The sequence below is a fragment of the Peromyscus californicus genome, unplaced genomic scaffold (genome assembly GCF_007827085.1).
Source record: "Peromyscus californicus insignis strain IS unplaced genomic scaffold, ASM782708v3 Scaffold_13__1_contigs__length_99412109, whole genome shotgun sequence".
NCBI lineage: Eukaryota > Metazoa > Chordata > Mammalia > Rodentia > Cricetidae > Peromyscus > Peromyscus californicus.
The window spans coordinates 8,048,964-8,060,984 of record NW_026294424.1 but is presented as its reverse complement, the minus strand read 5'-3'; the positions used below and the strand labels follow the sequence as shown (position 1 = coordinate 8,060,984).

At 48.3% G+C, this 12,021-nt stretch overlaps 1 protein-coding gene across 1 annotated transcript in view; it reads right to left on the bottom strand.

The window, feature by feature from the left end:
• Nipsnap1 (nipsnap homolog 1) overlaps positions 1-12,021 on the bottom strand; it is a 28,225-nt gene that overhangs the window by 2,914 nt on the left and 13,290 nt on the right. Inside the window, exons 2-8 of the mRNA XM_052736384.1 lie at positions 9,053-9,180; positions 8,759-8,804; positions 8,049-8,143; positions 1,369-1,439; positions 1,085-1,225; positions 759-790; positions 355-449 (exon numbers count right to left, since the gene is read on the bottom strand). Of these exons, the coding sequence (XP_052592344.1) occupies positions 355-449; positions 759-790; positions 1,085-1,225; positions 1,369-1,439; positions 8,049-8,143; positions 8,759-8,804; positions 9,053-9,180 (608 nt within the window). The remainder of the gene's footprint in view (positions 1-354; positions 450-758; positions 791-1,084; positions 1,226-1,368; positions 1,440-8,048; positions 8,144-8,758; positions 8,805-9,052; positions 9,181-12,021) is intronic.

The following is a 12,021-nucleotide window of genomic DNA, read 5'->3' as shown; positions in this document are numbered from 1 at the left end:
CCCATTCCCTCCATGCCCACCTCCTTTCCACTCATCGAAGGCCTCCTCACATGCTGTTCTGTCTGCTCGTGACTGCCTCCAGCAATCCCTAGCTGGCTTCCTCATCCTTCAGCTCAGGACTTGTATTTTACCCTTCAGAGGGACCTTGTCTATCCAAGCCACTAAGGTCCCTTGCTTCTTTCTGCTGTCTTCCCCTGCCTGGTCTCCCACAGCATCTGTCATGTGAAATTGAGTCCTTTTTGCTAGTGTGTCTGAGGGTGCATCTCCCTCTGCTAGGATGTGAGAGCAATAGGAACACAGATGCATCCACGTTTTGTGAGGTGATGGGACAAACAGGGAGTGTCTCCAACCTACCCCATAGGTGGTGTACCACGTAGAGCTCTCCTATTTGTGAAAAGAAGCCTCCCACTGCCTCCTGGTTCTCTTGACGGTACTTGATGGCTCGAGCCCTGGAGAGAGCAGAGAACATGAGACAGAGGCCCAGGCAATGGTCCCCCAGGGTGTCCCAGGCTGATTCTCTGGCCGCATTTGATGGGTGGGGTCGAAGTGGGGCCGGGGGAACGGATTCTGGAGGTGTAGCTAGCTGCTGGCTGGTTGGCAGCACTTTCCTCTACAGAACTGGCACTGTTCAGATGGATCCTTGTCTGAGATCTGTGAGGAGCAGAGCATGCTGGGTTCCCCATAACACACCCTGAGGAAGCCCACAGGGAACCTGATGGGGCAGGACAGCAGGGACCCAACCGAGTGCCACCACTTACCAGTTGTTTCCCCACTCAATCATGGTTCCTGGCTGGAAGAGATCCAGAGGGAGGAGGAAGTGAGCACCACCTTGGACGCCCAACATCATAAGGGCAGGGATAACTATACATCATAAGGGATGGGAAACTAGCCTTCCCCAGAGTCAGGGGCCGCACTCATGGGCCCTGACTCACACCTGGTGTGCAGCGGTGTGCAGGAGTGCACACCCCTCTGCTCTGAGCATACAAGGAGGGAGGAGCATCAGATGCTCCTAACCGGAGCTCTTGCAAAGCAACACAACAGCAGGCAGACTGAAGGCAAGAGGGCTCTGCTGGGGGCCAAGTACCTTGAGCTTGTATGTCCTCAGCTCATAGATGTGGGGGCCAGCTCTGGGCTGTGGCTCGTTCCAGAAGCTGAACTCCAGAAGCAACTGGTTTCTCCTGGACAGCAGCATCTTGCTCCGTTCCTTCCGGAACTCCAGGTACTCCTGAAGGCAGAGCATTGTTGGCACAATGCCAGGAGCTTTATGCTACCCTGTCAGTGTGCTCTGTCGGGGGCAGAGGAATCTCCCACACTCCCCTCCACACAGGGCTGGGCTGGAAGCAACATGCACACAGGATGCTGGGATACCTTGTTGTTTTTTAGCTTGTTCATGCAGTCCATGAGGGCTGGATAGCCACCTGAGAACCTCCATAGGTGCACTGTTGGGGATAGGGATACAGGTCAAGGAGCTACCGGGAGTCTGCCTGACCAACCACCACCAAGGCTGGACTGTGTATGTGGCAATAGAGTGGGGGCTCTCCTAGTCCCCTTGTCTCGGTAAGGAGTAGCACGAGGTAGAGGGATGACGTTAGATGCAAGCCCAGTACAAGCCCAGGAGACCACTAGCTCTGCTCTGCTTGGTAGCCTTTGACCGCCCAAGGACTCAATGTCCTCATCCACAAAACTCCAAATTCCTAAAATCGCAGCAACAAGAGGATCAGATGAGGATGGGAGTAGCTACTGATAAAACATGTGCTTGGCATGCAGAAGGACCTGGGTTTCATCTGTAGCATCACAAACAAAACCAAACAAAAGATGATCTGAGTGTCTTCCACCCTAGGGACACCCGCAGACACAGGGATTAAGGGAACACTCCAAGAGGGCCGATGCTGTAGCTCACTGGTAGAGCATTTGTCTAACAGCAGGAGACCCCAAGTTCCACATCTAGCACTGCAAAAACCAACCAACCAAACAACGATTACAAAAGTGTCCAAGGTGGTGACTGTAAGAAAAATAAATAAGTAAAACCTGCAGCTATGTATGGAGACAGGGACATGTAGTTCCAGCCACTTGGGAAGCTGATTCAGGATGATGCCTTGAGCTAATGTCTGGGTAACAGAGGGAGACCCTACCTTATGAAGGAAGGAAGCAGACTGGGAATGTAGCTCAGCTGGTAGCCTGCACAAAGCCCTGAGTTCAAATACCCAACAATACATAAAACTGGGCTGGTGACACACATTTGTGTGGAGACAGGAGGATCAGAAGGTTTAAGGCCAGTCTGAGCTGTGGAAGACCCTGTCTTAAAAAAAAAAAAAAAAAAAAAGAGGAGAGGAAAGAAGGAAAAACAAACTAAGGGCTGGGATACTGGGGTACTCCAGCATGTGGTTAGGGGCAGGAGGATACATACAGGGATGCCAATGTACACATGATCTCCTAGTGGATACTCAAGACTATGATTATAGAGACCCCTTGGTCCTCCAATGAGAGGCCAGCCTCATTCTCACTGAGAACTCTTTGTACCATTAGATTTTCCCCCAACCATATTCTCTGCTGGCTTCAATAGTAGCCCCTCCAAAATCCATGCCCTGCCAGAACCACGCTATATGACCTTGTATGGAAACAGGGTCTCTGTAGATAACTGAGTTAAGCCTATATACTGGATAGACCTTCAGTCCAGTCTGGTGCCCTTATCAGAGGAGAGATGCACACAAAGGGAATCAGAGTTCAGACTGATGTGCCCACATGCCAAAGAATGCCAGGGGTTCCTAACAGCCAGAAGTTGCAAGAGGCAGGAAGGACCCTCCCTGAGCCTCAGAGGAAGCCCAGACCAAGCTAGTACCTTAATTTCTGCCTCTGGCTTCCAAAGTTGAAGGATGCACTTCCGTTTTTGGAGTCCATAGTAGTTTACGGCAGCCCTAGGTAGCTAACCTGAGTCCCAGTAAGCAAAGCATGAGCTAACGTGAGAGAACATGTACTTAGCATATGCGAGGCCTAGGTCAATCAGCAGCGAAGAAGCGAGAGGAAAAGAGGGAGGGGAAGAGAGAGACAGGCAGGCCCCCAGGAGGTGAGGGGGCCACGCTAGAGCTGAGGGTAACCGACTGACCTGTGACTTGAAAGCACACGTTCGGTTACTTCCCACGGTAGCCTATCCCTCATCAGACTTTCTTGGCACCTTGATTTTCCCATTTGCAAACGGTCTGACCCTATAGTTCAAAGGGCCTGTTCCAGAGGGAAGTACCATAACTTTTGTATGGATGGCAGTCTGTCCTATCATGGCAAACCAAGAATGCTGACCTATGGGAAAGGGGTCAACTTAAAGGGAGGCGTGAAGAGGCCAAGAAAGAAGTCTCTAGTCATCAGTGGCCCCTAGAGAAGACAGAGCAGTGGTTTTGACGAGTTTATTCGCAGGCACATCCCTGTGCCCTGCCCTGGAGCCTGACGCTAATGGTCTACTCCTCAGATGTCTCCACAGAGGCGATAAATCTCAACATGTGCATCATGTAGGATGTGCTTTATAAGGTCAAAATTCATTTCACAGTTTGCAAGCATGATTTGGTTTTATTTTAGATAAGGTATTGCTAAACAGCCCAGACTGGCCTCAAACTCTCGATCCCCCTGCCTCAGCCTCCCAGGAACTGGAATTACAGGCATGTGCCACTAAGCCTGGCTCAACCAGTATTTTATTTTTCTTTTTTGAGACAGGGTTTCTCTGTGTAATAGCCCTAGCTTTCCTCTGTAGACCAGGCTGGCCTCGAACTCATAGAGATCCGCCTGCCTCTGTCTCCTGAGTGCTGGGATTAAAGGCAGTACACCACCATGCCTGGCTTCAATCAGTAAACTCTTTTTTCTCTTTTTTTTTTTTTTTTTTTTTTTTTTTTTTGGTTTTTCGAGACAGGATTTCTCTGTGTAGCTTTGCGCCTTTCCTGGGACTCACTTGGTAGCCCAGGCTGGCCTCGAACTCACAGAGATCCACCTGGCTCTGCCTCCCGAGTGCTGGGATTAAAGGCGTGCGCCACCACCGCCCGGCTTCTCTTTTTTTTAAAATGTTGACCCACCTGCTGCTGCTTCTTTCTTTCTTTCTTCCTTTCTTCCTTCCTTTCTTTCTTTTTGTTCTATGTACATTGGTGTTTTGCCTGCATGTGGGTGTGAGGTCCCCTGGAACTGGAGTTACAGACAGTTGTGAGTTACCATATGGGTGCTGGGAACTGAACCCAGGTCCTCTGGAAGAGCAGACCGTGGTCTTAACCTCTGAACCACCTCTCCAGCCCCTCAATCAGTAAACTCTTAGTAGAATCCAAGGAGTTCTGCTACTGCCAGTCAAGTTGATCAAAGATTAAGGAAACCATAGTGCTAAGCGGACAGCAGATGGCTTGTCTCTTGATTATCAGTTATTGTCTGTCACCAACACAGACCAGGTAATTACGGATATCTGTCTTTCTCTTTGTACAGGTTTCCTAATTCTATTTCTTGAGTCGGGGTCTCTATGAAGGCCTCACTGGCCTGAATTTGATATGTAGACCAAGCTGGCCCTGAACTCAAGTACTGGCATTACAAATGTGTACCACCATGCTAGGCTTACAGATTGTTTTCTTTTATTAAACACACACATCAGGTTTGAGACAGGTTGGCTTATGGGGTGATGAGCTCCCACTGTTGGGAGTTTATGCAAGGGAAGCTGAGAGGGTTGTCTGTAATGGCTGTGCCATATTCTATACCTGCACCATGCAAAATGATACTCTGCCATACTGGAAGTGTTTTCTACCAATGGCAGCCGCGAGCCAGGCAGATGTATCAGTGGACACTCAAGGTGTGTCAAAGATGACTGAGGAACTGAATTTTCTGGTGGTTTTGGTTAAGTTTGGTTTTAATTTTTCAAGACACAGTCTCATTCTGTAGACCTGGCTGGTCTGGTGCTCACTCTGTAGAGCAGTGTGTCCTCAAATTCACAATAATCCTTCTGCTTCAGTCTCCTGAATTCTAGGATTACAGGAGTCAGCCAGCATGAGCTTTTAAAACAATTTTTTTTTCAGGATTAAGTTTATGTGTATGAGTGCTTTGCCCGAATGCATGTATGTGCACCATGTGTGTGCCTGGTGCCCATGGAGGTCAGAAGAAGATATGGACTCTCTGGAGCTGGAATTGTGGATGCTTGTGTGATGGTTGGATGCCAGAAATTAAATTCAGGTCCTCTGCAAGTGCGGAAAGTACTCTTAACTGCTGAGCTACCTCTCCAGGCCCCAGCATAAACTTTTTGAAAATAATTTTTTGAGGAACTATTTACTTTTTAATTTTATGGGTGTAGGTGTTTGGCTTACATGTGGCTTATGTCTGTGCACCATATGTATGCAGTGCCTGTGGAAGCCAGCAGAAGGGTGGGGTTCCCCTGGAACTGAAGTTACAGATAGTTGCCAGCCACCAGGTGTACGCTGGAAATGGAACCTGTGAGACCTCTGGAAGAACAGCCAGTGCTCTTAACCACTGACCCATCTCTCTAGCACCACCCCACTCCCCAGCATGAATTTTTTAAAGAGAGGAAATATTTATATTGAGTATTAAGTATTGCAAAGAGATAAAGCCCTGACCCCCAAAACTTACTACCTATAGGAGACGGTACACAAGTATGTTGGCAGCTACAGGGATGCATCGTCAGGAAATGAAGAGGCAAGTAGTGGAGGTGAGAGCCAGGGACAATGCCTGACCCACCAAGGACAGTGCCTGACCCAGCAAAAATGCAAAGAATCGCCGGGCGGTGGTGGCGCACGCCTTTAATCCCAGCACTCGGGAGGCAGAGCCAGGGGGATCTCTGTGAGTTCGAGGCCAGCCTGGGCTACCAAGTGAGTTCCAGGAAAGGCGCAAAGCTACACAGAGAAACCCTGTCTTGAAAAAACCAAAAAAAAAAAAAAAAAAAAAAAAAAAAAAAATGCAAAGAATCATTTTTCAGAAGGATGCCATGTCTACACCAAAATATAAAACCGTAAGACAGGCAAGAGCTGGTAAGATGGCTTGGCAAGTAAAAGCTCTTGCTACACAAGCCAGACAACTGGAGCTTGATCCCTGGAGCCCAAGTGAAAAAGCCAGGAACGGAAGCCCACATCTGTAATCTAGCCTGGAGTGCACAGTGCAGCACCAGAAACAAAGGGGACCCCACCTCAACACGGTGAAGACAAGAACCACTGTCCACTAACCTCCACAGACACGCCACAGCACATGCACACCTGTATGTACAGACAGAAAGACAGACACACACACACAAAGTAAATTAATTTGAAAATAACTTTAAAAGACAAGCAAACAGGGGCTGGAGAGATGGTTCAGTGGTTAAGAGCACTGACTGGTCTTCCAGAGGTCCTTAGTTCAATCCCCAGCAACCACATGGTGGCTCACAACCATCCATAATGAGTTCTGGTGCCCTCTTCTGGCCTGCAGGAGTACCTGCAGGCAAAATACATATATACATAATAAATCTTAAAAAAAAAAAAAAGACAAGCAAACAAGCCAAGAGTGGTGGCGCACACCTTTAATCCCAGCACTCGGGAGGCAGAGGCAGGTGGATCTCTGTGAGTTCAAGGTCAGCCTGGTCTACATAGTGAGTTCCAGGACACCAGGACCCTGTCTTGAAGAAGGAAAAAAAAAGGAAAAGACAATCAAAGCATTTCAGCACTCAGGAGGCTGAAGCAGGGAGATCTTGAGGGCCACAAGAATATATTATAGAGATTCAGCTGTGTATTAAAGCTATACCTAGAAATTTCAAGGCATTTTTCTAGTGGGAAGCCATTTATCATGGAATATTTGGTGTTATTCAGTTTTAATATTCAGCTGCTCCTCGTTATGAATTTCTTGTGCTCATAATTCCCATAGAACATGTATGTGTGAGCATCCTACTACAGCCAGTACTTGGATAAGGTCATGTAGGCAGGGCTTTCTGCCTCCCTGCTCCCTTTTTACCATTTGAATTGGCTTTGAATTGCCTATTTTGCAAATATCCCCTTTTAGCTACATCCAAAGATAGGGCCAGCTCCAAACAAAGCATTGAAGGACAAGCAAGGAACAGACTAGCTACCAGACCACCTGCTAGGTGCCTGAAGCCCCTGAACTAAGGTAAAAGTCCTTTTGGAGGCAACCTGGCTCCTAGATGCATAGCTTTGTTTCTTGTGCAGATAAAGCTCAGACTATCCCATGCCTTCAGCCTAGTGGCTTTCCAGAGCAATGGACTGAGGACAGAAGAGGTTTTTGCATATCCAGGTGGAGTAAAGAGTGAGGCAGAATTCCTGGTGGACAGAATTGCGTGGCAGGGAGAGAAAGAACAAGGCAGTCTCTCTGTAGATGGTAGACAGAGTGGCCTGGACAGAGAGAAGACGGCAGAGCTTCTGTAGAGGGTAAGGCAGTTTCTTATAGAGTTTATTAGGGCCAGGAGTAAGGAGCCAGGAAGGATAGATGGAGGATGAAGGAACAGAGGATGAAGATGAGGCCAAAAGCATAAGGGCTTAGTTATTACCAGGGCTATGAGGGGACAGAAAACATAGGTACAAAGAGGAACTAAGATTCAGGATGGAGTTGAAACTATATAGATAGAATTTTGTCATAGAGGAACAAAGTAAACGGACAAGGGAAGAAGAGGGAAAGTACGTCTTAGAGGCCAGCCTGGTCTACACAGTAAGTCCCCTATCTCAAACAAGATAAAAGACAGGTAAACCAAACCAAGTAAACTAGGCAAGGGAGAACAAACACCTCAGGATGGCCACCTATAACCAGAGAGTAGAGCAGTTCTACCTGGGGAACCGATGACTCATAGGCAGAGCAGCACAGTGAACAGAGGTAGCAAAGGAAGGCTGTGGGCTGGGCAAGTAAGGACTCACAGGCCTCATGGGCTGCCTGAGGGCACTGAGGAGCCACAACAGGTGTTTGGGTGGGACGATGAGGTATGAAAGAAACAGACTTCCTTATACCCTGAGAGATGCTGCGGAGAGAGAGGAGGGCAGTCGGATAGGAGAGCTGATGGAGACCTGGGCTGGGTGATAACTGTGGCACCGGGGACAAGGGAAGCTCACCTGCCTGGTCCTGCTCCCCATACCACGTGTTCCAGTTGCCCACAAGCGAGCAGGGGTAGTCCTCATCCAGGTGCAGCTTGGGCAGCACAGCCTCCCTGTGGGAAGGGCACAGGAAGGAGCAGGGCTTGCACTGACCACCAAGGGCCCTGAGATAAAGGTTCCAACTCGGGGCCCCAGGGCTAAGCTTGTCTCCTCTCTAAGAAGCATAGGTGGGGCTCTAGAATCCACACCCTTTGATTTGGACAGAATGAGGCAGAGCGTTTTTATTTTTATTTTTTTATTTATTTTTCTATTATCAGCTTGATAGAGTATAAATCCCCCCCCCAATATCGTTTATTGAAGGAGGGAGGAGGTCTTAAATACAGGCTTACAGCACAATGGGAGAACCCCGGAGGGCAGAAGTTCGCTACAGATGTTTTACAATCTTGCATCTAAGCTGTTAACACCCATTATGCAGGATACACATACAAGGAACTTCCCTTAAACATTCAGGAGGGTGGAACCCGGCAGGGAATTAGCATAGGGAGGATATCACGGTCAAGGTCAGCAAGCAAGGCAACAGTTACCCAAAACGGGGGCCAGGGCCCTACAGGTCCCCCTTTTACTAAAACATGAGCTTCGAGGCAGAGGGTTTTAAGAGTTTCTTGAGAAGGAGGGCCCTACTCCCTACCTCCCACAGTGGATGGGAACAGTAGATGGAGAACACTCACGTCAGACTGTTGTAGGCATCCAGATATTCGGGCTTCACATTGTGAACTGCAACATATGACAGAGAGCAGGAAATGAAGTGCATGCAATACTCACACATGCTTGTATGTGTGTGTGTGGGGGAGGAGGTTGGGGGATCAGAATGAGCAGGCCCCAAATAGGGCCATGGCTCCCAGGACAGCATGGGGCCTTGCTGAGAATGAGGATTCTATCATCTCCAATATCATAGCTCTTTACCCCAAATCCACCCACAAAGAAAGCCTGAGGTGCAGCTAGCCAGTTTAGCAGCTACTCACATTGGATCTTGTAGAGATTACTAGTCTCCTTCTTAGACAGCAGCGTGGAGTGGGCATCCTTCCGAGGATCCACCTTGTGAACAAAGAGGGAGCGGAACCAGCTGCCTTCACTGTCCTTGGAATAGAAGCTGCAGGACAGAGGGATTGAGAGGGCCACGTGGAGGCACAGGAGCCATAGCGATTCCCCTGCTCAGGTATGCTGTTCCCTTGGCCTGATGACCTACATTTCTAAAAAAAGGGCCATGGAGTCCCATGGCAGCTACAGAGAGTGAAATGCCATCATCTGGGCAGACACAGTGCCTTCTAGAGAGATCCCAGCTGCCCAGTCTGCATCTGTATCCTTGAAGAGCTTAGGAGGCCAGGAGAGAAGCTGTGCTCCAGCATCTCTCCCTTCTCTCCCCTCCACTTCATTCCCTGCTCAGGGGTTCTCCAGCCACACAACAAAGTCTATCGGTAAGAGGATCAACCCCCCAACTCACCTTGCCTGAAGCCCACTAGATGGGACCTTGTGACAATGACAAAGACCCTGGCCCCCCTAAGGCAGGCAATCACTCCCATGAGCAGCCAAGATTCTTCCTTTTGCCTTTCTGGGTTCTATGATACAATTTTACAAGCTCCTTCTTCCTATTCCTTAACATCCTACAGAACTTCTGTAGCAGGATTAACTTTTTCTGCCTCATCGAGCCCTTTTCTCTGTATATACATGAATAAGAAAGAACAGAATTCCCAGGAATTCTGAACTCAAATCCTGGGGCCCTCTGAGAGTCCAGCCGTTTACTCTTTCAAGTCATTAGACCCAGAGGCATGGGACCGCTGTTATCCTTCTGGCTGGAAAGGCCTCCAAATTAACCCTGGAACAGAGTATGACAGCTTATATGCTCCATCAGGTCCTTGACAATGTCAATTCAAGAGCCTTCTACTGGATCTCAGGAGAGTCAACAAATCTCACACTCTTGCACACACTCCAGAACTTACTACAAAACTTCCCTCCAGATTTACCTTAAACCCCTTTACAACACTCCCACCCTAGACTACCTGGCTCATAGACGTTGGCAGTTTTCCAGTGGCAGGACATAACTTCACAGAGGTCATAGAATCTGGGCCTTTTCTGGGTGATAAGCTCAAAGATAGAACTACTTGTCTTCACCAAGGGCAGAAATGTGATTTTTTTCATGTAATGCATGTCTGTGCAGCCATCTGGAAAGAACGGGGTCTCTGCACCGCCATGATGCCCTGATCAGACATGTCTGGAGATCTTGGCCCTACCAGAAGCCACCGGGCTTCTAACTGAGGTGGCCATTATTCATTGCCAGGCCCACTCTGACAGTTCTTAGGATAACAAGCAAGCCGATCAACAGCCTTTCACTCCAATCTTAATCCCCAATCCCACTCTCCCACATTCTCAGGAAATCCAAATAAACCTCACCCACCTTCCCCCTAGCATGATGGTCACAGATATAATAGTTCTAGTAGACAGGGACCTTCACCCAATGGAAGAAGCAAACTCCTGTAAAGCAGAGCAAGGGAGAGCCTCACAGGCCACCATCCTTCTCTTGAACACATCCTTGCTTTGCCCCACCCCCCCACCTCTGCCTAGAGTATGATAATGTTCAGCTTCCATTTTCAAAATTAAGGAGTAAATGAAAGTCTCAAAAATAGGTATGATCTCCATGCTGTTTGGCAGCCCTCTATCACCTGAAAAGGCTGAAATGGTTAACCTAAGTCTTTTTATTTTATTTATTTATTTATTTTATTTTTTTAATTTTTTCGAGACAGGGTTTCTCTATGTAGCTTTGCGCCTTTCCTGGAACTCACTCTGTAGTCCAGGCTGGCCTCGAACCCACAGAGATCCACCTGCCTCTGCCTCCCGAGTGCTGGGATTAAAGGCGTGTGCCACCACCACCCGGCTTATTTTTTTATATTATATATATAGCTATTTAATTTTATGTGCATGTGTTCCCTAGTGTATGTTTGTGCACCATATGCTTACAGGAGCCCACAGGGGTCAGCAGAGGCATCAGATCCCCTGGAACTAGAGTCATAGATGTTTGTAAGCTGCCGTGTGGGTGCTGGGATCCAAACCTGGGTCCTCCACAAGAGCAGCCATTGCTCTTAACCACAGAGCCATCTCCAGTCCCCTTCATTTAACTCTTAGAAGCTCTCTAAGGTCACACTTCAGACCCTCCTCAGCCCACTTTTCCTCCCAACTGTACTTTTAAGATCTCACACCCAGGTGTGAAGCTAGGTGTGGTGGTGCACCCCTTTAAGCCTGGTACTCAGGAGATAGAGGCAGGCAGATCTCTGTAAATTCAAGACCACCCTGTTTATAGAGCGAGTTCCAGGACAGCCACGGCTATTTAGAGACCCTGTCTCAAAACAAACACAATAACAAAAAAAAAAAAAAAAAAAAAATTCACCGCTCAAGTTGGAGATGGCTCAGCAGTTAGAGCACTGGCTGCTCTTCCAGAGGACCTGGATTCGAGTCCCAGCACCCACATGGTGGCTCGTAACTATTTATTACTCCTGTCTCAGGGGATCTGGTGCCCTCTTCTGGACACTCAGGGCACCAAGCATGCACATGATGCACAGACATACATGCCGGCAAAACACCCATACACATAAAATTTAAATAATAATTAAACAGAGATCTCACATCCCTCACTCCAACAGCACGGGGCCCCTATACTTGGCCTAGGATTTGGTCTCATCTTCCTGATGGCCACTGTCACACTCTACCTGTCTTCCTGAAATCACCTAACAGGGTCATTTTAACCTTCTGACTTGGGTTATTCTGCTACTCCTGGTCTCAGCCCCTCCTGCTTTCTCATCTTCCCCAAAAGGCCATAACCTCAAGTGACACAACCAGGCCCTGATGGACGACCTCTGCCTCTGCTTACCCTTAACTCCTACCTGGCGTGCACTTCCTACCCAGTCACTATTTAAATGGACCCAATTAATAATTTCCCTCC